This window comes from Sus scrofa, chromosome 12 (assembly GCF_000003025.6).
Source record: "Sus scrofa isolate TJ Tabasco breed Duroc chromosome 12, Sscrofa11.1, whole genome shotgun sequence".
NCBI classification, from domain to species: Eukaryota; Metazoa; Chordata; class Mammalia; order Artiodactyla; family Suidae; genus Sus; species Sus scrofa.
This window is the reverse complement of record NC_010454.4, coordinates 12804684-12827194: the sequence shown is the minus strand read 5'-3', so window position 1 is coordinate 12827194 and position 22511 is coordinate 12804684. Positions and strand designations below refer to the sequence as shown.

Sequence of the window (22511 nt, the reverse complement as noted above, 5' to 3'; positions counted from 1 at the left end):
TATGGCAGTGTTACTTCTCATGGTAGCTTACTTTTAGTTGCATTACCTGGTTAAGAACCCCAAATATTCAGAACATCATCATGGCATGGCTATGAAACAGAAAGTGTAAACAACTACCTGGGTAATCCGGTTCCTGTCTCCTCTTTCTACTCAAATGCTTTTTCCCTCCTTTTTTTTTTTTTTGTCTTTTTTGGGGCCGAGCATGCAGCATATGGAGGTTCCCAGGCTAGGGGTTGAATCGGAGCTGTAGCCACTGGCCTACGCCACAGCCATGGCAACGCCGGATATGAGCATGTCTTCGACCTACATCACAGCTCACAGCAACACCAGATCCTTAACCCATTGAGGCCAGGGATCGAACCTGCATCCTCATGGATATTCTCAGATTCGTTTCTGCTGAGCCGCGATGGGAACTCCTCTACTCAAATGCTTTTACCTAAAAAACAACCACAATGTGATGATAATTTTCATAGCATGGTCCACAGAGCCCCGCACCTGTATCATTTGATATTTATTGCAAAGGAAAAATACAGTGTCCTCAAATTTCTGAGGATGGCCCCCAAATCTGCATTTACTACAAAGTCCTCAGATAATTTTTTTTTTTTTTTTTGCATTCTGAAGCCTGAGAAGCCTCATCACAAAGAAATGCATAGACTTTCAGGCCAATAGAACTGGATCTGAAGCCTTGATGTCTGGTTTGCATAATGCCTTAAAAATCTTTCTTTACCCAGTGGAATTCCACGTGCCATCATTGACATTGCTCCTTTGTTTATATTTGACATCCTTGCCCTTATCTGCTTCAGTAGCAAGTGCTCACAAACCCCACTCTAGGCTCTAGCTGCCTTCCCTATGCCTGCACCAGAGCAGCTGAACATTGCTGGGGAAAAAAGAAAAGCTCATAATTATTCTAAGAGGTCCCACTTTGTTTCATGAATGCAAACCTCACATACGCCCTCAGCTGTGCCTGGCAATCCTACCATATTTCTCTAGTTTGTTCATTTCCCAGCTCACCAACATGGCTGTTTTTCTTCTCAACCCTCCTCAAGCCAGCTTTCCTTTCCTCACCTGATGACCTTGCTCCTTATTTTGCCAAGAAAATAGAAAAGACCCTTCTTAATCTTTCCCTGGCCAAATCTATCATCTCACCAGTGTGGGTACCAGCTTCTCGTCCCTCCGTCTCCTTATGATGGATGAATCCTGAGATCCCATTTAAGTGCAAACCTCATGCCCAGGCTCCCATCTTCCATCTCCTACTTCAGGATTTTGCTTCTGTGAAGAACGACCTTCTATTTTTATCCCCCTCCCCTTTTTTTTCCCGGCCACACATGTGGCATTCGGAAGTTCCCATGTCAGGGATCAAACCTGAGCCACAGCAGTGACCCAAGCCGCTGCAGTGACAACACCGCCAGATCCTTAACCTGCTGTGTCACAGGAGAACTCCAGATTGAACTTACAGTAGGCTATTCCATAAAAAGGCTCCTGGAATATAGCACATTTTCTAAGGATGGCTTTTTCTATCCTTTTTGTTCATTGGAAGGCCTTTCAGGCTGCTGGATAGCCTCGGGTCCCTGAAAAATTAATCAGAGTAGACTTTAGAGCTTAGGCTATAGTACTGAAGCCTCTAATTTAATGATATTTTCACAGAAAGAAAAGTCTGTATTTTTTTTTCTCAGTTTGAAGAGGCCATTTGGATTAAGGAGCCCATCAGTAGGAACTGCTGCATTGCAGCCCCTCTAATTTAGTGATTATGTGGCCCATTTAGTTTCCTAAGTAGATTCTCTGCTCTGAATGTTTTTCTTCCGAATGCTGAGAATCACCAGGCTGCCGGCCATCCAAATTGAGCTGCTCCCTCCCAGCCAGTGTGCAGTGACCTCCCCTGCTGGCTCGTAGTCCAGGAGGGACTCTTTTCCCCACACAGGCAGTCTGGTGAAGAAAGAGTGAAATTATAAACACAAATTGATGGCTATCATCCTACGTGGTAACCCGGCTGAATTTGGTCTTCCCACCCCATGCAGTGTTATTTAACAAGCCATTGCAGCCCCATCGAACCCTGTAAGCTGCATGTGGCCCCCGAGGCCTGCTCTGTGACAAGCAGTTCCCAGGATGTGCTTCCCAGGAACTGGCTTTCTTTTGGATTGTGGCAGATGGGCTCCTAAATGCAAAGGGATACATGTTTTCTTTTTCTTTTTTTTAATGATCTTTATTTTTTCCATTATAGTTGGTTTACAGTGCTCGGTCCATTTTCTACTGTGCAGCAAAAAGTGACTCAGTCACCACATACATATATTTTCTCTTGTGCTCTAACATGTTTCTGCAAGACATTTATACTATATAAAGTGAACTCTCTCATTTCTAAAACACTGACCAACTTTTTAATGTATAGGATCTCATTTCTGAGTCCCCACACTCAGTAAGTGTTCATCCGTAAAAATTTCCCATCTATTAGCCTGAAGATCAATCCCCACTTTAACCCTGAAATAAAAGATTTAAGAGATAAAGAAAAAGAAAGAAAAGAGCCTGGAGTGCGAATACATATCTGCACATGTGAGAATGTATCTGGATGGTGTGCACGTGTGTGTATGTGTCTATGCATGTGTGTGTTATTTGAGTGTGTGTGTTCTTTTAAATGGGAGTATGGGTATGTGTGCATGTGCGTGTGTGCACGTATGGTATGTGTGTCCATGAGTGTGTTTGCTGTTTGTGTGTGCTCCTTGTGCACGTATGTGTATGAGGGCATGCATATGTATGTGAATGTGTGGTGGATGTGTGTACAAGCGTGTGCGTGTGCATGCGCGCGCGCCATAACTAGTTTTTGTGTGCTGATGCTGCCTCCTAGTGGCATCCATTGATTTCGAACGTGCATGCAAAAGTTTGGAATGAAAAGATTCAAGTTTCCTGTCTCAAGCACTGGGAAAAATGCCATACACCTCACTTGTGTTCATTCTCTCTTCTCAGTCATCCCACAGGGCAGCTAAAGAAAGCGAAGGTCGCGGAGGTTATGTAAGTTGGTTAACATAAGTGATGGAGCCAAATATCTAAGCTTCAGAACTGTGTCTTTTCTCCCCTTCTTACACTGCTAGTTAAGCGATGAATTTCCCAGTGGCTTCCGGCAAATCACTGAATTCTAAAGTCGGAATTTAACAGGCTAGGGAGGAGTGTGGAATAAGATGGCAGGGAGTTTTTTATATAGGCGAGATTATGAAGTGCCTTGGTAGGTGGTTGCTAATTTGCATGAGGCCGTTTGGAGCAATATGCATACAAATTATCCTTGACTGACAATGAAGTTACATCCTGATAAACACAATGTTAAGCTGAACATACCCTAAATTGAAAGAGCATTTAACACACCGAATCTACTGCCCATCAGAGCTTAGCCTAGCCTGTCTTAAAAGTGCGCAGAACACTTATATTAGCCTACAGTTGGTTAAAATCAACTAACACTGTTTTATTTATTTATTTTTATTTTTCTATTATTATTATTATTTTTTGTCTTTTTGCTATTTCTTGGGCCGCTCCCGCAGCATGTGGAGGTTCCCAGGCTAGGGGTCTAATCGGAGCCGTAGCCACCGGCCTACGCCAGAGCCACAGCAACTCGGGATCCGAGCCGCGTCTGGGAGCTACACCACAGCTCACGGCAACGCCGGATCGTTAACCCACGAGCAAGGGCAGGGACCGAACCTGCAACCTCATGGTTCCTAGTCGGATTCGTTAACCACTGCGCCACAACGGGAACTCCTGTTTTATTTTGTAATTTATTTTGTCTCTTTAGGGCCACACCACGGCATATGGAGGTTCCCAGTCTAGGGGTCCAATCAGAGCTACAGCTGCCACCTACACCACAGCTCACAGCAACACCGGATCCTTAACCCACTGAGCAAGGCCAGGGATATAAACTGCGTCCTCATGGATCCTAGTCAGATTCATTTCTGATGAGCCACGATGGGAACTCCCACAAAGCCCATTTTATAATAAAGTGTTGAACACCTCATGCAATTTATTGAATACTATATTGACAGTGAAAAGCAGAACGGTATGGGTACAGAATGGTTCAAAGTATACGGGTTTCTTCTCCTCCTGATCACATGACTGACTGGGAGCCTTGGCTGCTACTGACTTCCAGCCTCACAAAAGAGGGTCCTGGGAGAAAATCAAAATTCAAAACTTTAAGTATGGTTTCTACTAAATGCATATTGCTTTCACACTATCATATAAATTGAAAAATCTTAAGTTGAACCATCGTAAGTGGGAAAGGGTCTATATTACTAAAAGGGAGGGAGGAGAAACAGCCAGTTCGTCTCTGTTAATAGCCTTTAGCGCAAATTACCCAGGAGGGCAGGATAGAGGGAGTCGCAGAGGTAGGGATAGGAAGTCACAGAGGGAATGATGAATTCGGCTTGGTTCTGGCATAAGGAAGACATCCAGAATCATTGTGCTAAAGAGAGCAACTCTGTTTTCCAGTAGTGAATAAAGAAAATATGTCCCATAAATTTTGGTTTCTATTCTTTTTAAACTACATTTATTAGTGGTGTAATTTATACTTCTGTGATGTATAAATAGAAAATTCTAATCATTTTCTATTGAATTTATGGAATTAACTGGCTACAGGATTATTCTAATTATTATCTGTAATGTGTTTATGTAATAATAATAATAATAATTCTTCGTATTTATTCATCGCTTCCCATTTAGATAGCTGAGGCATTTATGCATTTCAATCTAATGATACCGCAAGCTTTGGTGTAGATCAGAGATGTGGCTTGGATCCAGTGTCGCCTTGGCTGTGGCATAGGCCCCAGCTGCTGCTCCAATTCAACCCTTAGCTCACAAACTTCCATATTCTGTGGGTGAGGCCATAAAAAGAAAAAAGAAAAATAATGCAAAAGGATGAATTACTGACCAAAATTTCGTTATTTAGAATATCAGCTTAAGGGCAAGTATTGTATACAGAGACTTTTGTGTGTGTGTGTCTTTTGTCTTTTTAGGGCTGTACCTGTGGCACATGGAGTTTCCCTGGCGAGGGGTCAAATAGGAGCTACAGCTGCCAGCCTGCACCACAGCCACAGCAATGCCAGATCCGAGCCACTTCTGTGACCTACACCCCAGCTCATGGCAACACTGGATCCTTAACCCACCGAGCAAGGCCAGGGTTCAAACCTGCGTCATCATGGATCCTAGTCAGGTTCGTTAACCACTGAGCCACGATGGGAACTCCCAGAGCCATTTGTTTTGAAACAATACACAAAACTATAGAAGATATGTATATTACATCAAATTCCAAAGGAAAAAAAAAATGGCCAAAGGACTAGAGAGCATCTTTGCAGAGGAATTTTAAAAAAGGACTAACAGAGATGTTTAAATATTCAGCTTTTCTAATAGCGGAAAATGCAAATTAAAAAGAGATGCTATTTTTATACATATAATTAGCACAGATTAGAAAACTTGTAAATGTGAGACAGCCACTCTCAGGGACTGTTGAGTGGAATTGCAAATTTGCAAAACACTTCCAGGAAGCAATTTGGCAATCCTGATCAAAAACTTTAATTTCTTCCATGCCTATAGGAACCTTTTATGGAGAAAGCTGAAACTTCACTCGAGAAGTATATATTAAAAGATATTTATTAAAGTACTACTTATAAGGGCCCCAACTTGCTAATAACTTACGTATCTAGTCACAGGACAATAAGCAAATTATGTTCTATCCAAATGATGCAACAATAAGTAGACATTAAAATGACCATATATATGTATCAGATTTGAGAAAATATTTACAGTTGTTAATGGTAGTTATTCCTTAACAGTAGGATTACACATAACGTTAATTTTCTTCTTTAAACCTTTCAGTGTTTTCCAATTTCCCTAGACTATCATTAAAAATTTTACAATATGAAAAAAATAAGCATTTCAAAAAATCCCAGCCTAGGAAGAAAAATTTTGTTCCTCTTTACAGTTAACTTTTGATTATTCTTTTTTTTTTTTTTTTTGTCTTTTTACCATTTCTTGGGCAGCTCCCGTGGCATATGGAGGTTCCCAGGCTAGGGGTTGAATTGGAGCTGTAGCTGTCAGTCTACGCCAGAGCCACAGCAACGCGGGATCCAAGCCGCGTCTGCAACCTACACCACAGGTCACGGCAACACCGGATCCTTAACCCACTGAGAAAGGGCAGGGATCGAACCGCAACCTCATGGTTCCTAGTCGGATTCGTTAACCACTGCGCCACGAAGGGAACTCCAACTGTTGATTATTCTTGATAGGAAGTGGAAATAATTGCCCCACAATCCACCTCAGTCACCAAAGTCACGAACATTTGTTTTCGTGTCTTGTGCTTACTTTGCAAAATGTATTATTTACAGTCTTTCAGATTAGCAGATAACGTCACATTGAAGTTGTTGAAACCTTGATTCCAAAATGTTTTAGAGAAGAATATAGTGAATTTCATAATTTTGCATTTCAGTCAACATTTTTCAAAAGGGAGCTATTTTTTGGAGAGACTTGAGGATATTTTGGAAGTAAAATTGACAGGACCTAAATCATCTTTAATTTCTTCATCTGGAGAATTATTGTCCACGTTTGATTCACAACCTTACAAGTTGTCCTTTCTGTGGGTGTATGGTAAGTACGTAAACTGGTAGAATGGCTTGTAAACTGTTGTGTAACTCATTTTCTGTGAATTTATTAACAATATGCCTCCTAGTACAGATTTATACTTTTGGTATTGATCTTCGGGGCAATGAAGATATGAAAGAATGAAGATATGAAAGAATGCCTTTATGTATGTTATATATATATGTGTGTGTGTGTATATATATATATATATATATATATATACATACAATTTAAAGTTAAGCAGAGAAGAAAAAAGAACAAAAAAATGAAAAAATAAAAAGTAAATTACTGTATCAGGTTTATATTTGGTATAAACAGAATATTCAAATAACAGTGGCTTAAACAACATGGAGGCAACCTCTAGTTTCTGCTGTATTTGCTATAATTTTATAAGATAGGAATTTGAAGTACGTAGATCATCAGATTTAGTGCTTACTACAAAATGCAGGCCTAGTTCAAAATATTTATGAAAAATTATCTAATTAGTAAAAGTCACATTGTCCCAAGTTTTATGTAGAGAATCACTGACTTCACATTGTTCAGTATTACCTAGACTAATTCTTAATTTTAAGTTTATATTTTGAAAATAAACAGAACCCTTTCAACATGAGAAGTATAGCATAATTAACATCCCACATGGGAAAGAAAAACTATTTTGAGCGTCATGTTTATACCGTATATTATCAACTATGTTACTATTTGATTTTTAAAAATTGAGGTTAACTCAGAAATTCCCCTTGTGGCTCAGCGAAAACGAATCTGACTAGTATCCATGAGGATGCAGGTTCAATTCCTAGCCTCGCTCAGTGGGTAAAGGATATGGTATGGCTGTGAACCGTGGTGTAGCTTGCAGATGCAGCTCAGATCCAGTGTTGCTGTGGCTGTGGCGTAGACCAGCGGCTACAGCTCTGATATGACCCTTAGCCTGGGAACTTCCATATGCCACAAATGCGGCCATTTAAAAAAAAAAAAAAATTGAGGTTAAAACTCTTGTTTTTGAAACAAACCTTCTACTTTCACTGAAGTTATTTGTAGCTGATAGAAAATACTATTTTCAGTGGATGTGTTTCAACTTCAATACCTTTTTAAAATCAAAGATAAAACAAGTTTCAGTATATATTTTCATATGGTAGCTTTATAATTACAGTGCTGTGGTTTCTTAATCTCCCCTCTATTCCTATAACATTTTAAACTGGCTGACATAATCTGACTTTAAATATGGTTCTTTGTTATTTGTGCTTTTGTTTGTTTTTTGCTTTTTAGGGCTGCACCTGCGGCATATGGAGGTTCCCAGGCTAGGGACTGAATTGGAGCTACAGCTGCCGGCCTACTTCACAGCCACAGCAACTCAGGATCCGAGCTGAGACAACACCGGATCCTTAACCCACTGAGAAAGGCCAGGGATCGAACCCGCAACCTTGTGGTTCCTAGTCAGATTTGTTTCCCCTGCGCCACGACGGGAACTCCTCCTGTTATTTGTGTTTTGAACTCCCACTGTATTGCCAGCTTTTGGAGGGAACTCATCTTTGTCCTCACAACTCCTGAAGCTTTGCTGTAATTGGAACCATTTGAGGTAACTCAAGTGTTGTCCTTCCTTTAGAAAGGCACCCCAAGTCCTGTCCCCCCAAGCACAAATGTGAGCTGATGTGATCATGCTTATATAAAGGGATGCCCCATCTCCCAACCAAACCTGATTGGACTAAGTGTGCTCATGCGAGTCAAATGAGACCAGTCACATTCACTCTCTTCGAAATTTGGATTCGGAAGTCGGTCTTCTGGGCCTGTTGAACGGAAGCTTTGTTAAGTAGGGAGCTATGGGGTGGCCGTATTTCACCCCAGGAACAGAGAAAACATCGAGGGCCAATCTGCATTAATTCTTTGATTCAGTAAACCCATATGGATTGCCTTTCCGTGCGAGGAACTCTGCAAGTTTCTGGGTCTGCCGTGGTGAACTCTTGTCCTTGTGGAGATTATTTTAAAAAAAGATCTTTAACGTCGGTTAATATTTGATTACAAATTTTGGGAGTTCCCGTCGTGGAACTGTGGTGTAGCTCCCAGACGCGGCTCGGATCCTGCATTGCTGTGGCTCTGGCTTAGGCTGGTGGCTACAGCTCCGATTCGACCCCTAGCCTGGGAACCTCCATGTGCCACAGGAGCGGCCCAAGAAATAGCAAAAAGACAAAAAAAAAAAAAAATTTGATTACAAATTTTGACAAAGGCAATGAAGAAAAAGAACAGGAGGCTTTGAAAGAGAATAACAGATGGTTTGAGAATCACTGACAGCCTCTTTGAGGAAGCAACATGTGAGCTGAAGTGTCAGAGCAACTGTGGCAGAAGTAACATTCCCCTAAGGTAATCTACACACACTAGATGTTCAGTAAATATATGCTGAGATAGGAGTTCCCGTTGTGGCGCAGTGGTTGACGAATCCGACTAGGAACCATGAGGTTGCGGGTTCGGTCCCTGCCCTTGCTCAGTGGGTTGATGATCCGGCGTTGCCATGAGCTGTGGTGTAGGTCATAGACGCGGCTCGGATCCCGCGTTGCTGTGGCCAGTGGCTACAGCTCGGATTAGACCCCTAGCCTGGGAACCTCCATATGCCGTGGGAGCGGCCCTAGGAAAGGCAAAAAAAAAAAAAAAAAAAAAAAAAGGGAACAAAGAAACTACGGACACAAATGCTGCTTATGGCTTCTGTTCTCAATGTTTAAATGGATATAAAATTCATAGGGAAGGAGTTCTTAACCTAGATTCCATAGATGAACTTGATATTTGGAGAGCCCTTTGATTTGTACTCTTATTTTTGGGGTATGTGGGCATTTGATGGTGGTGGAATATGGGAGGCGGAAAGAGTTACAGCTTTTTAGGATTCTCAAAGGAAGATCCTCACCTTAGATTAGGAATCTACTACAAACAAAGGAGGAGAGCTGGAAGTCCACCCATGGCTAGCACTTTATGTGCTTTGTGTAGAACTGCCTGTCCCTTCAATGTTTGTGTACTGTCAGATCTGCTTACCATCTCCTAGGATGAGTTACTTCCTAGAAGCTTCCTTGGTTATTATGCAAAGAGAGTTTAACTGTCTACCAGTTCTCTAACTATGACTTACAGGCTTGAATTCTAAGGTGAACATAGCTCAGGCTCAAGCTGGTATCCCAGCTACATAAGAATAACATAAATAATTATAAAATCCCTACATGTGCATCATAACAACATTTTTGCTTGCATCGCTACATATGTGTGTGTGTGTATGACAATCTGCTGGTTCTTGAAAGTGTAAAGGGAGATTTTCTCATCTTTTTACTTTCACCTAAAGAGAAAAAATATTAAAAAATTTACTTTTAACCTTTTAACTTTGTCACATTTTTTCCTGCTGCAATTATTTCTTCTCAGATGAACTTGACTTTGTTGCATTTTTTCTTCGATCCCCCCTTTTTTCTTCTACTTTTCTGCTCATATTCATTTAAACATCATTTGTCAAATGCATTTCATGTTCTTTCAGCAATGTGGTTTTGAACCTCTTCATTCAGTGGTCAGATTCTTGTATTTGCATGTGTGGGTTTTACAGGCCAGATTCTCTGCGCAAATGACTGAATTATTGATCATTCTTTAGCTATAAACATGTTTAAATAGGCTTTTGAAAAACTAAACCTTCTTAAAAGTATTTCATACTTTTCTTTCCCTTAGCTTTCATAATTTGTCACTGAAACAATGAAAAACCGTTGGTGGGAAAAACTGTTCCTTCCAGTGGGAGAGTTTCAAAAGCACCTTGGAAAGAATACGATTTTACTCTGGAAGCTTGAAAGCAACTGGTTACAAATGAATGAATCTTCTATTTTCTTTATAGAAAATTGAAAAGATGCTTCAAGCTGTGTTTATGTTAGATTTGGCATCACACTGAGTGTATTGCAAAGATACTGCAGGAGGAATCCTGTTGTGAAATTACATGAAAAACTGTGGTAAACTGAATTTCATTTAAGTGAGTGTTTTTACAATTTAAATTTTGTTTTTGCTTGGTATTTTAAAAATATATATAGTTCAGAGCTTTTCCAGAAATGGAATCGAAGACCAAAGCAAACCACAACAGCGATGCAAACATTGAGACTGCCCCCAAGGTGAATGAGATTTCCTGGGAGCAGCAAAAATACATTTTCCACTCAATCTTGTTATTCTACACCGAACTGGTAAACACAAAGACTTTTCATTTTATTTCAGCATCTTCAGAATTTGGGGTAAGTTTCAGATCTTGGATGGTGCTCAATGCAAAACAAACAAACAAACAAAAAAACTAATGTTCATTTTCTTGTTTAGTTCAAGGGCACTCACTTCTGGGTTGTGAGATACCTGGCAGTTAAGTTCTTGCTTCTTTAGACTCATTCAGTGTTGTCTGTCTAAATAAAGGATACACCTCTCTATGAATACCCTTCTGCAATCCCATTTTCTTTACTCTCTACCTGATCTTTCTCTACAGCCCCTAAAGTGTTCATACGCTACTCTCCGAACGGGATGCTGGAGAGTAGCAGTGTCCAGACCGGGGTCCAATTATCCTGGGAACCTCGCGGGGATGGCCTAGGGGCCGCCAGGCTGGGAAGTGAATCTGGAGGCTGCGCGGAGGGCCTGGACGTCGCCATGGCAACGCCGCCCAGCGCGAGCCTCCTCCAGAGGGAGGGGAAACGAGCGCAGGCGTTCCCGGAGCGTCGCCTTGGCAACCGCCCCCCCCCCGCGGCTGGAGGAGTGGGGGAGGGGGGCGGGGGAATGCTTGTGGGGAAGTCCCCGCCTCCGGCCTGCTGGGCGGTGGCGACCGCCGCGGCCCGCAAGGATTTGAAACCGTTTCGTAGCGGCGGCGACGGCGGCGGCGGCGGCCCATCGGAAAGCTTGCATGTAGGGGCGCCAGGTTCTTGTTTATCCGTATTTGCCTCGCCGGTCCCCACACCCAGGTTCTCCAGTGCAATTTTGCGCGGGGGGGATCGCCGCGCCCGTGCGGGCTCGTTCAGGGAGGGGCGTCGCCCCGCAGGCCCCGGGCGGGTTCTTCGGGCCTGTGGGGCGCGCGCCCCGCATGGGGGTCTCCGCGCGGACCGCTGCGGTTTCACTTGCAGGGTGAAATCCGGTCCGGGCCCGGATGGGGCGAGTTCTGATAAAGTTGGATAAGCGGATGGAGGTGGTCAGCATGACGGGGTCCAGAAATCTGACCCAGGGGTCTGGCGCGTGTGAGAAGTCTGTGTACCCGACAAGGTAGGGAAGCGGCCTCGGCCCCGCGGGCCTCGCAGGCCGTCCGCCCCGCGCCCGGTGCGTGTTTTGCCCACTCGGGAGGAGAAGTTACTTCTGGGCACCGCACCGCTTGAGTTGTCACCTCCACCCCTGAACTGGATCGCCGGCTCTGGATTGAGAGCAGAACCCGTGTCCCCCGTCCTTTGTAGGAAGGCCCTGTCCCAGCATCAGGGCGTGCTGGGAGCGACTGTGGGTCTGAGCTTAAGTGTTCACCAGGACACGTTAAGTACGTATGAACAGCTTGTTGCTGATCATCGTGCAGCTGTTTTTAGCATTTGTCCTTCGTGTTTAAAGATGCATACAAATAAGAAAAGGCCCATGAAATGACACGAGTCTCTTCATAGTGGTCAGGCTGCAGTGGAGTGGAGCGCACTGTCGTCTGTGCATTGTCCAGGCCCAGCTGCCACTTCCTGCCGGACCCTGGGTCAGTTCCTTAACCCCAGCAGGCCTCAGCTTCCTCCCCTGTGAAATGGTCCTGAAATAGTGCCTGTCTCCAAGGGTGATGGCTGGGATATGTTTCTAAAGCACTTAACGTGCCAAGGCTCAATCAGTGCTCTGGTAACTGCCCAAACATCTCGTGGTGTAAGCCAGATAAAACATGCACCTGTAGACCGTTTTAGGTTACTGAAGGACGGATTTCAGGTTTTCTTAAATGACCCGACATGTGTATAAAATACAGTTTGATTGAACAAAATTGATATTACACAACTTCGAGGATTAAGTTTCTTTTGTTTGGCAAGGGGCATGATGAGCCACCTGAGGTGTTTTCCTTGTTTAGCTCTGTGGCTGCTTTTTTCCCCCAGGACCTTTTAATATTTGTGGCTTGCTTATGTTTTGCTGACTCCTGTGACAGTTAAGCACCTTGAGAAGGTCTTAGCCCATTTTGTAGCTGTCCTCATAAACACAGGTTTTAAGAAAACACAATGCTGATGGGTTAAATAAAAGACATGATCCAAATGTTTTATCTACAAGCAAGAGCCACTGAATTTACCTCTTTTTTTGCTTTTGCAGTAGTTTATGAGACTGATAGGCGCAAACCTGCGTCAAAGATATAGCTTTACTTACTTTTAAAATCCTAATAATTTAAATCTGCAGTTCTAATAAAGAGTAAAACTCTTTGACTAGCTGGAACTAAGTAGATATGACTTATTTATAAGATGGAATTTGTGTGACAAGGATTCTTTGAAGGTTTGAAACGGTAACTTAGTTTTTTTCAATTTGCATTTTTTTCATCTTGTTGGAGAATAAATAAGGGATAAGGAAAAGCTGATTTTAATTAATTAATTAATTAATTTATTTATTTATTTTGCCTTTTCTAGGGCCACTCCCGTGGCATGTGGAGGTTCCCAGGCTAGGGGTCTAATCGGAGCTGCAGCCGCTGGCCCACACCACAACCACAGCAATGTAGGATCTGAGCCGCCTCTTCGACCTACACCACAGCCCACGGCAACTCCGGATCTTTAACCCACTGAGCGAGGCCAGGGATCGAACCCACCACCTCATGGTTCCTAGTCAGATTCGTTAGCCACTGCGCCACGAAGGGAACTCCAAGCTGATTTTATTTTTTATTTTTTATTTCTTCTTCTTCTTTTTTTTTTTTTTAACTTTTTAGGGCCGCACCTACAGCACATGGAAGTTCCCAGGCTAGGGGTGGAATCGGAGCTACAGCTGTTGGCCTATGCCACAGCCACTGGCCTATCCCACAGCCACAGCAATGCTGTGAGATCCGAGCTGCGTCCGTGACCTACACCACAGCTCACTTCAATGCAGGATCCTTCACCCACTGAGCAAGTCCAGAGATCAAACCCACATCCTCATGGGTACTAGTTGGGTTTGTTACCGCTAAGCCACTATGGGAAGTCTGAGGAAAAGCTGATTTTTAGCTTTTGCCAAGTATCACATTGATTCTTCATTGCGCTTTTTTAAAAAAAATGTGTACTCCAGTATTGCATGTCATTATAGCAATTCCAATTGCATTTCTACTTTTCAGAATACTTCTTTATTAGTTGGCGATATTGCTGATTTATATTTAAATGGCCAGGAGGTGAGAGACAATGGATCTGAGAGCTAAGGATTTCAGAACTCTAATCTGAGCTTTGTGCTTAATTTCATGTCTTTGGATGAGTCTTTTTACTGTTGAGTTTTAGTTTCCTCTAACACTAAATACTAACATTTCCTGCCTGTGTCAAGGGATTTATTGAGCATTAGTGATTATTAGGAATATTTTTGTTTTATGTTATGGGTACCTAGTTAATGGGTGCCCTCAGGCGTATGTTTGAGGACATGGGGAAGATGAACTATTTAAGCCTGAGAGTACACTTCTAGACCAGAGCTGTGCTTAAAATTCTGGGTTTGTGAGTATCCATTTGTTTGTTCACCCCCCTCCTTTTCTTTTTATGGCCACACTTATAGCATATCGAAGTTCTCAGGATAGAGGTTGAATTAGAGCTGCAACTGCAGGCCTACACCACAGCAGCAACACTGGTTCTGAGCTGCATCTGAGCCAGATCCTTAACCCACTGAGAGAGGCCAGGGATAGAACCCACATCCTCAGGGAGACTATGTCAGGTTCTTATCCGGTGGGCCACAGTGGGAACTCCTGCTCATCCTTTTGAATTGTCGCCTTTTAGCTTTATGAGCTAACATCGAGCAGTGGTGTTATAGCCTTCTGTTACCAAGTACGTAACTGATATAGTTATGTATGAATGCAGCTGTAATAACTGTGACATTACTATAAAACACATAACGAAACCAACCAACCAAATAACCCCAAGCCAGCTAATCAATCGAAAAATGCACTTAAAGAAATTTTTTCTTAACAAGTCTTGAATTTGAAAATATGTTTCTTCTACTGTAATGCAGACGGTACAATGAGGAGTTTTGGTAAATAGAATTAAAGTCAGTAGTATTTCTATTTGAGAAGACCTATTTGGTACTCAGAATAGAACTTAAAAAAAAATACAGGTGTACTTTGTATTACTGGACTTTGCTTTATTATGCTTCACATATACTACATTTTTTAACAAGTTGAAGGTTTGCGGCAACCTTGCACTGAGCGAGTCTAATGGTGCCATTTTCCAATAACATTTGCTCACTTCATGTCTCTGTATCAGATTTTGGTAATTCTCATAATATTTCAAACTCTCCACTAGCAGAAAGATTATGACTCACTGATGTCTCAGAAGATGAATAGTATTTTTTAGCAATAAACTTTTTAAAATTAAGGTATATACAGGAGTTCCCATCGTGGCTCACTGGTTAACGAATCTGACTAGGAACCATGAGGTTGCGGGTTCGGTCCCTGGCCTCGCTCAGTGGGTTAAGGATCCGGTGCTGCCATGAGCTGTGGTGTGGGTCGCAGACGCAGCTCGGATCCTGCATTGCTGTGTCTCTGGCGTAGGCTGGTGGCTACAGCTCTGATTAGACCCCTAGCCTGGGAACCTCCATATGCTGCAGATACAGCCCTAGAAAAGGTAAAAAGATGAAAAAAAAAAAAAAAAGGTATATACATTTTTTTGTTGGTATATACATTTTTTTAGCCATACTGCTAATGAATACTTAAGAGACTACAGTATAGACTAAACATACCTTTTATACACATTGGTTTCCCAGTGTATATAAGAGGTATGTTTCTACTATATTTGTGTGACTCATGTTCTTGCGATATTTGCTTTACTGCTGTGGTTTGGAATTGAACCTGCAGCATCTCTGAGGTCTGCTTGTATTAGTCATATACAAGTAGGACACTAATCCCTTTAGTTAGCATTTATTTATCAGTCAGTTTCTCGGCTTTTATTGTGTGTCATGCAGTGTTTTGGGTGCCTACCAAGGTGTGTATGTCACAGTCTCTGCCTTCCAGGAGCATCTCAAAGATAGTAGAAGACATATAAATAATACACACATGTGTGAAAAGAAAATAATGGCCTGATAAAGGCTGCCACACAGATGGGAGCAGTGCACGCGAAGAATGGGGTGACAAGTCTCGGCTAAATTGGGCAAGCTTTCCTCAGAAGTGACATTTGAGCTGCATCTACCTGAATCCAGGCAGAGGGAACAGCCTGTGAAAAGGAGGTGTGTTTTTGTGAGGGCTGGAAGTGTTTGAAGAAGGTGAGGAGTTCATTGGTGGTGCATGGTCAGTGGTGGGTTGGATAGTCAGGTGCAGTGAGAGAGTGTGTGTGTGTGTGTGTGTGTGTGTGTGTGTGTGTGTGTGTGTGTGTGTGTAGGCAGGGCTGAGAGATGGGCTCAGAATGCAAAGGCACTTGTAGCCCTGACTTTGGGTTTGGATCATACTCTGCTGTGGTGGGCGGTCTAGGCAGGGAGTGATAAGCTTTACTGTTACTGAAACTCGGCCTCTGTTCACCAGTGTCAAATAGAAACACGGAGACAAAGTTTTGGGTGAAGCAGAAAAGAGTAGCTTTATCGTTTTGCCAGGCAAAGGGGGCCACAGCAGGCGGGTGCCCCCCCTTGGAGGGGTAGTGTTCAAGGAGCAGGCTGTGGTCAGCTCGTGGACGGTCTTCGGATTGCGGTGGGGTCATCGGGAGTCAGCATCAGCAGCAGCCTTCTGGTTCCAGCCGCCCAGGGGTCTGCATGCTTGTGTGCAGCACAAAGGTACCTTCTTCCACCTGGTGCAGGTTTCACTGTCTGCAAAACAACTTAAAAGACATGGCTCAGAATATTATCTCTCGTCCTCGAAGAAGAACTAAAGGTCCTTGACTTTGTTGAACAGCTGAACTGTTATTATTCTGTCTTGAATGTTTTCCTTTTTTTCTGTATTTTCTCACTTCTCTGATTAAATTTATTCCTTGATGAAAGTTGTTCTACAGACAAAAGGCAGGTGGAGTCCATGGATGGGTGTCCATGCTGGGAAGGCCCCACAGGGTCCCGCTTGGTTATGTATTAGCTTTGTACTTAGGAACTCGAAGGGCCAGTGGAGCTCGGGCAGGGGAAACGGTCAGCAGAAAGGCCGGCCGAGGCAGTGGTGTGTAAGTGCTTTCTGTGAGAGCGGCAGTGAGCATCGAGATGCCGGCAGATTTTGAGATATTTCTGAGTGTTTGTTGTTCTCCCGGTTCAAGGGGCTTTGGCAGCTGGGAACAGTGGAGGGAAGGAGTCGTGGGCATGGCAGGTGTGAACGAGCGAGCCGGTAGTTGGTAGGCCGGAGGTGCATTGGCAGGAAGAGCGATCAAGCAGCAGCGCAGGTAAGGATGTTCTCTAAGAGGCGAGTGGAGAGCTGGGGGGAGGAGCATTGTCCGCCTGGTACCTCCTGACCGTCCTTTTCTCTCTGAAGCAGGAGGTCAGGTTGCTGGAGTGGGAAGTGAGAAGAGGCTGGAAGGGCATGAGGGGCTTAAGAGGTCTGGTGAAAGCTTCAGTGCTGCTATGAGGAGCAGGAAATGGTAAAAGACCCCGGAGGATTCACCCTCGACTGAAGCTTTCCGACTGCAAGGCAGTGCCACGTTCTTCCCGCAAACCCGTGGTTAAGGAGCGAAGGAGGGTGATCGCTGACTTGCTGAGTGGGGAGAGAAGATGGAGAGGGGAGAGTTTTAGGGGTCAAGAGGCTGATGGGCTGGCAGGTGGCAGCAGTGAGAATGGAAGTAGTAGTACCGTCAGATGAGGGGGTTGGGGGTTGAGATTGGGGGCGCCGTGGTTGGAAAGTGGCAGCATGGCTCTCAGGGACTGTTTTCCTTCCTGGGCAAGGTTGGGGTGGGGAAGGACTCCAGGAAGGGCCTGCTGGTACCTGAGAGAGGGCATGGGAAGCCTTGTCCCCTCTGAGGACTGTGAGGAAAGTCAAGCTGGCCGGTGAAAGCTAGGGTTTTCCTACAGAGCCTGGGGAGACAACTTTCTATGCAGAGGCTGTTGATAAGAGCAAGGAGGAAACTGAGGTCACTACTAGAAGCCCATTCAGTAGAGGGGCGGTGGTCTGGGAAGCCAGGCAGCTGATGAGGCACAACAGAGCCTTTTTTCTAAACACCTTGTCAACGGAATAAATGACACATCCCTATCAGGACATTTCAAAACTTAGAGGAACATGTGGAACATTGAGTATATTTTTAACTTCAGGAATTTTGTCAAAAGCTATGTTTCTGATTTTAGGAGTTCACCCCCTTTATAATCAGTGTTTTTCTTGCTGATTAGGAAGATATATGAGGACCAATGTTTTAAGTTTTTTGATCAGATCTAAAATGTTTACATTTAGGTACAGTTAAAATCACTTGTTTGGTATACAGTTTTATGAATTTTTACACGTGTCAAATAGGTTCTTATAACCTACTGACAGCATGCAGAACAACTCCAGCACCCCGAGTAATTTCCTTGTGCCACTACTTTGTCCTCAGCGCCGCCCCCCCCCAAGTGCTGACACCTCTGAACCATTGATCTGTTCTCTATGCCTATATTTTTGCCTTTTCTAGAATGTCACACAAATGGATATTGTCATACAGTATGTGACCTTTTGAGAATGGCTTCTTTCACTTAGCACAGTACATTTGAAGTTTATCGATGTTGTTGGGTGTATTAGCAGTTACTTCCTTTCTGTGGCTGAGTACTGCTTCATTGTCTGGATAGACCACAGTGGGTTTTTCCATCTCCCAGGGGAGGGACCTTTGGACTGCTTCCAGTGTTGGTGGTTACAGAAGAAAGAAGCTGTTGTAAACATTACATTCAGGTTTTTGTGTGAATATAGATTTTGTTTCCCTTGGATAAATACTGAGAGTAGGATTCCAGGTCAGATGGTAAGTGTATGTTTAACCGTGTAAGAAATGGCTCAGCTGTTTTACGGAGCGGTTGCACCATTTTGCGTTCCTGCCAGCAGTACATGAGAATTCCTGTTGTCCTGCACTGTCAACCTTGGTATTGCTTGCATTTTTAATTTTAGCTGTTTTATTAGTGTCCCAATAGGTATATAGTGATATCTCATTGGGGGTTGAATTTGCATTCCTCTAATGACTAACGATGTCAAGCATCTTTTCACATGCTCACTTGTCAGCTGTGAATCTTCTTTGGTAAAGGGACTCATTTTTTGCTCATTACTTTTATTAGGTTATTTTCTTGTGGTAGAGTTTTAAAAGTTTTTTATATGCTCTTGATATAGGTTCTTTTTGAGATATATGATTTGCAGTATTTTCTCCCAGTCTCTAGCTTGTCTTTTCAACTCCTGGACAGAGTTCCTTGCAGAACAGAGGTTTTTTTTTATTTTGATAAAATCCAGTATATCAGTTTTTTTCTTTTGTGGGTAATGCTTTTAGACTTGTATCTAAGAAATACTTGGCTAACCTCAAGTCATGAACTGTTTTCTTCTAGGAGTTTCATAGTTTTACATTTTGCGTTTAGGTCTGTAATTCATTTTGAGCTAATTTTTGTGTACAGCATGAAGTTATTTGGAGGCTTGCTTATTTATTTATTTATGCATATGGATGCCCAGTTGGTATAGCATCATTTGTTGTGAAAACTCTCATTGCTCCATGAACTATACCTTTGTCGAGTATCAGCTGTCCACATGTCCACATCTGTCTTGGTCAACTTAGTTTGTTCCTTTGGTCTTTGTGTCCCGTCCTTTCACTGATACCACGTTGCCTTTGCCACTGTAGCTTCAGAGTACATCTTAAAACCAGGTAATGTGAGGAGTTCCCGTCGTGGCTCGGTGGTTGGCGAATCTGACTGGGAACCATGGGGTTGTGGGTTCGATCCCTGGCCTTGGTTGGTGGGTTGGGGATCTGGCGTTGCTGTGAGCTGTGTGTGGGTTGCAGACGTGGCTTGGATCCCGCATTGCTGTGGCTCTGGTGTAGGCTGGCGGCTGTGGCTCCGATTCGACCCCTGGCCTGGGAGCCTCCATGTGCCGTGAGAGCGGCCCAAGAAATGGCAAAAAGACAAAAACAAAACAAACAAACAAACAAAAAAAACAAACCAGGTAATGTGAGCCCTCCTAACTTGTTCTTCTTTTTTCAGAGTTGTTTCTGCTATTCCAGTTCTTTTAACTTTCTGTATAAATTTTGGCATCAGCTTGTGTGTATCTACAAAGAATACTGCTGGGATTTTCATTGAAATTGCATTAAATCTATAGATCAATTTGGGGATATTTAGTACTAATGAGTTTTCTTTGATCTCTTTCATCCGTTTTGTCATTTTCGGCATGCAGATCTTAATATTTTAATTTTAAATCTTTTACAGGCTGAATAATGGAAATGGGAAGTGAAGAAGAAAAATGGGAGAAGCTGGATTCGGAATTCGATCACTTTGTGGTAGATATGAAGCCCTTTGTTCTAAAATTACCCCATAGGTCAGGTAAGATTATGTTTGAAAAATAGGTTCTTAAAATTAATTTTTTCTTTGTATTATTTAGTCAAAGCAATGACCTTTCAAATAAAAAGAAAATGGAATTCCTTTAATGACAGTTTTCGTCTTAAACTGATATAGGATTGTTTACTTTGAGCTGTTCAAGGATGAATAGGAATTTAGTGATGATGTCCTGCTAAACTGTGGGAAAGTCTTACTGTGAAATCACTTTTCATAGGTCACGAGCTTAAAGCACACGAATCTTTTTTTTTTTTTTCTTTAGGGCCGCGCCTGTGGCATATGGAAGTTCCCAGGCTAGGGGTCTAATTGGAGCTACAGCTGCCGGCCTACACCACAGCTCACAGCAACGCCGGATCCTTAACCCACTGAGTGAGGCCAGGGATTGAACGCACAACCTCATGGTTCCTAGTCAGATTTGTTTCCACTGTGCCACCACAGGAACTCCTGGATCTTTTAAATTATCTGTACCTGCTTTTTGCTGCATGTTTTCCCCTCCTAATGTGGAAATGATTCTTCTTACGGGAACCTACTGTCCACCTGTCTCTGACGCTTTTTTTAGTCAAAGCAGAAAAGAATCTCTCAGTCTTACATGCTTATTGGTTAACTGAATAAAATCAAGTGTGAATGGAGTTTTGGTTGCTCTCTTGTCTGCCATTCTTAATCTGCTATCCTTAATTATGGAATGAGAATCTTTGTCGCAGATTTTCAGATAATTTAAGGTTTATCAGAGAACACCTGAAGAGGGTTTAAGGCGCTAGCAAGATTCTTTAAATCATATAGCAGTCATAAGGCTGGCTGTAAGTGTAAATATGATTTGAGAGCTTTTGATTGGAGGGTTCGGGGTGGGGCTAAGAAACTGGCTTTTACCCAAGTTTTGTCCAAGTTCCCTCTTTCTCTGAGGTATCTGAGTGAACTTTATATATTCAAAATGAGGGGCCAGCTCAGTATCACGTATTTGTTCTGGGCAGCTGCGCTGGGAAAGGGAAGTGTGGCGAATGAGTTACAAGTCCTGTGGCCGCCCATCGTACCAGGGCCTGCAGCCCGTCCGAGTCCAGGGTGGCTTGGCGTGGCCTTCCCTCCGCGCCTCTTCCTTTGCCCTCTTCTCTTGCTTCATCAGATGATAACCTCTTCTTTCTTCCTCTGCTGTTTTTCACAATGACGATTTCCTGTCTCATGGCTCATTCATGATTAGTTAGTATTTAATGATGTTTCTATGCCAGGTCCCCTTCTGATATTTACTGCCTTTTAAATTTTTTTGTCTTAGATCTGCTGATTAGGATAAATGCATATTAAAATCTCCCATAAATGTACTTCAGATCAAACTACCCTCATATTTTATCTTCTTTTAAAAAGGGATTTGGGGTACATAGAATTGGGTTAATGGTAATCTTTGGTTCATGACTCATTGTCAATATTGGTACATCCCTGGCCCTCTTTTATGTAATTAATTCACAGTGAAAGCTCAGGAACTCATATTCCAGTCAAGAACTTGAACATTTGGGAGTTCACGTCATGGCACAGTGGAAACGAATCTTACTAGGAACCATGAGGTTGCAGGGTCAATCCCTGGCCTTGCTCAGTGGGTTAAGGATCTGGCGTTGCTGTGAGCTGTGGTGTAGGTCGTAGATGGGGTGGGATCTGGTGTTGCTGTGGCTCTGGAGTAGGCTGGTGGCTGCAGCTCCGATTAGACCCCTAGCCTGGGAACCTCTGTATGCCTCGGGTGCCGCCCGAAAAGGACAAAAGACAAAAGACAAAAAAAAGAAAAAAAAAGAGAGACCTGAACATTTGTCATAACTTACATCTCATTATAGCTAAACTCTGCTTTTTTTTTTCTTTTGTGTCCACCCGGTAGCATATGGAGTTCCTGAGCCAGCGATCAGATCCAAGCTGCAGTTTTGACCTGTGCTGCAGCTGCCGCAATGCTGGGGATTGAACCTCTGTCCCAGCACTCCAGAGATACCGCAGTCCTGTTGTACCACAGTGGGAACTCCTACATTCTACTTTCGATATGTTGAATAGGGGAATGAATTTTTCATTAGCCAAATTGTTGTACTAAGTTCTGTTCATTTGAATATTATGTGAATTTCAGTTTGCTGCAGAGCAAATAAAAAATACTTAGTTTGAAAAACCGTTTGCTTAAGTTTATCAGTCTTTGTATTTTTTTTTTTGCAAAGTATGCCCATTATTTCAAGAAGTTTTTTTTTGTGATTATATAATTTTCAAAGCTAAAAAATACGTAAGTTATTTAGAGACTGTCTTTCATACCCGTAGTGATAAATCCAGTATGAGCAAAGTGGTAAATCCGCCCCAGTGATTTTTGTAGGTAAAACAATAAATGAATGTGACCTTTAGAAACTAAG

The 22511-nt window shown here is 42.9% G+C and overlaps 1 protein-coding gene across 9 annotated transcripts in view; it reads left to right on the top strand.

Moving 5' to 3' along the window:
• Positions 11365-22511, top strand: part of CEP112 (centrosomal protein 112) — a 475548-nt gene continuing 464401 nt past the window's right edge. For 2 of the 9 annotated variants that reach the window (XR_002337057.1, XM_021066731.1), the window contains exons 1-2: positions 11391-11478; positions 20026-20139. Coding sequence is in view for 8 of the 9 variants with exons in the window: in XM_021066731.1 (XP_020922390.1) it covers positions 20034-20139 (106 nt within the window). In the remaining variant the exon portion in view is untranslated. Of the gene's footprint in view, positions 11492-11693; positions 11830-20025; positions 20140-22511 lie in introns of all 9 variants that reach the window. The other 7 variants (XM_021066729.1, XM_021066726.1, XM_021066730.1 and 4 more) reach the window with 7 other exon arrangements.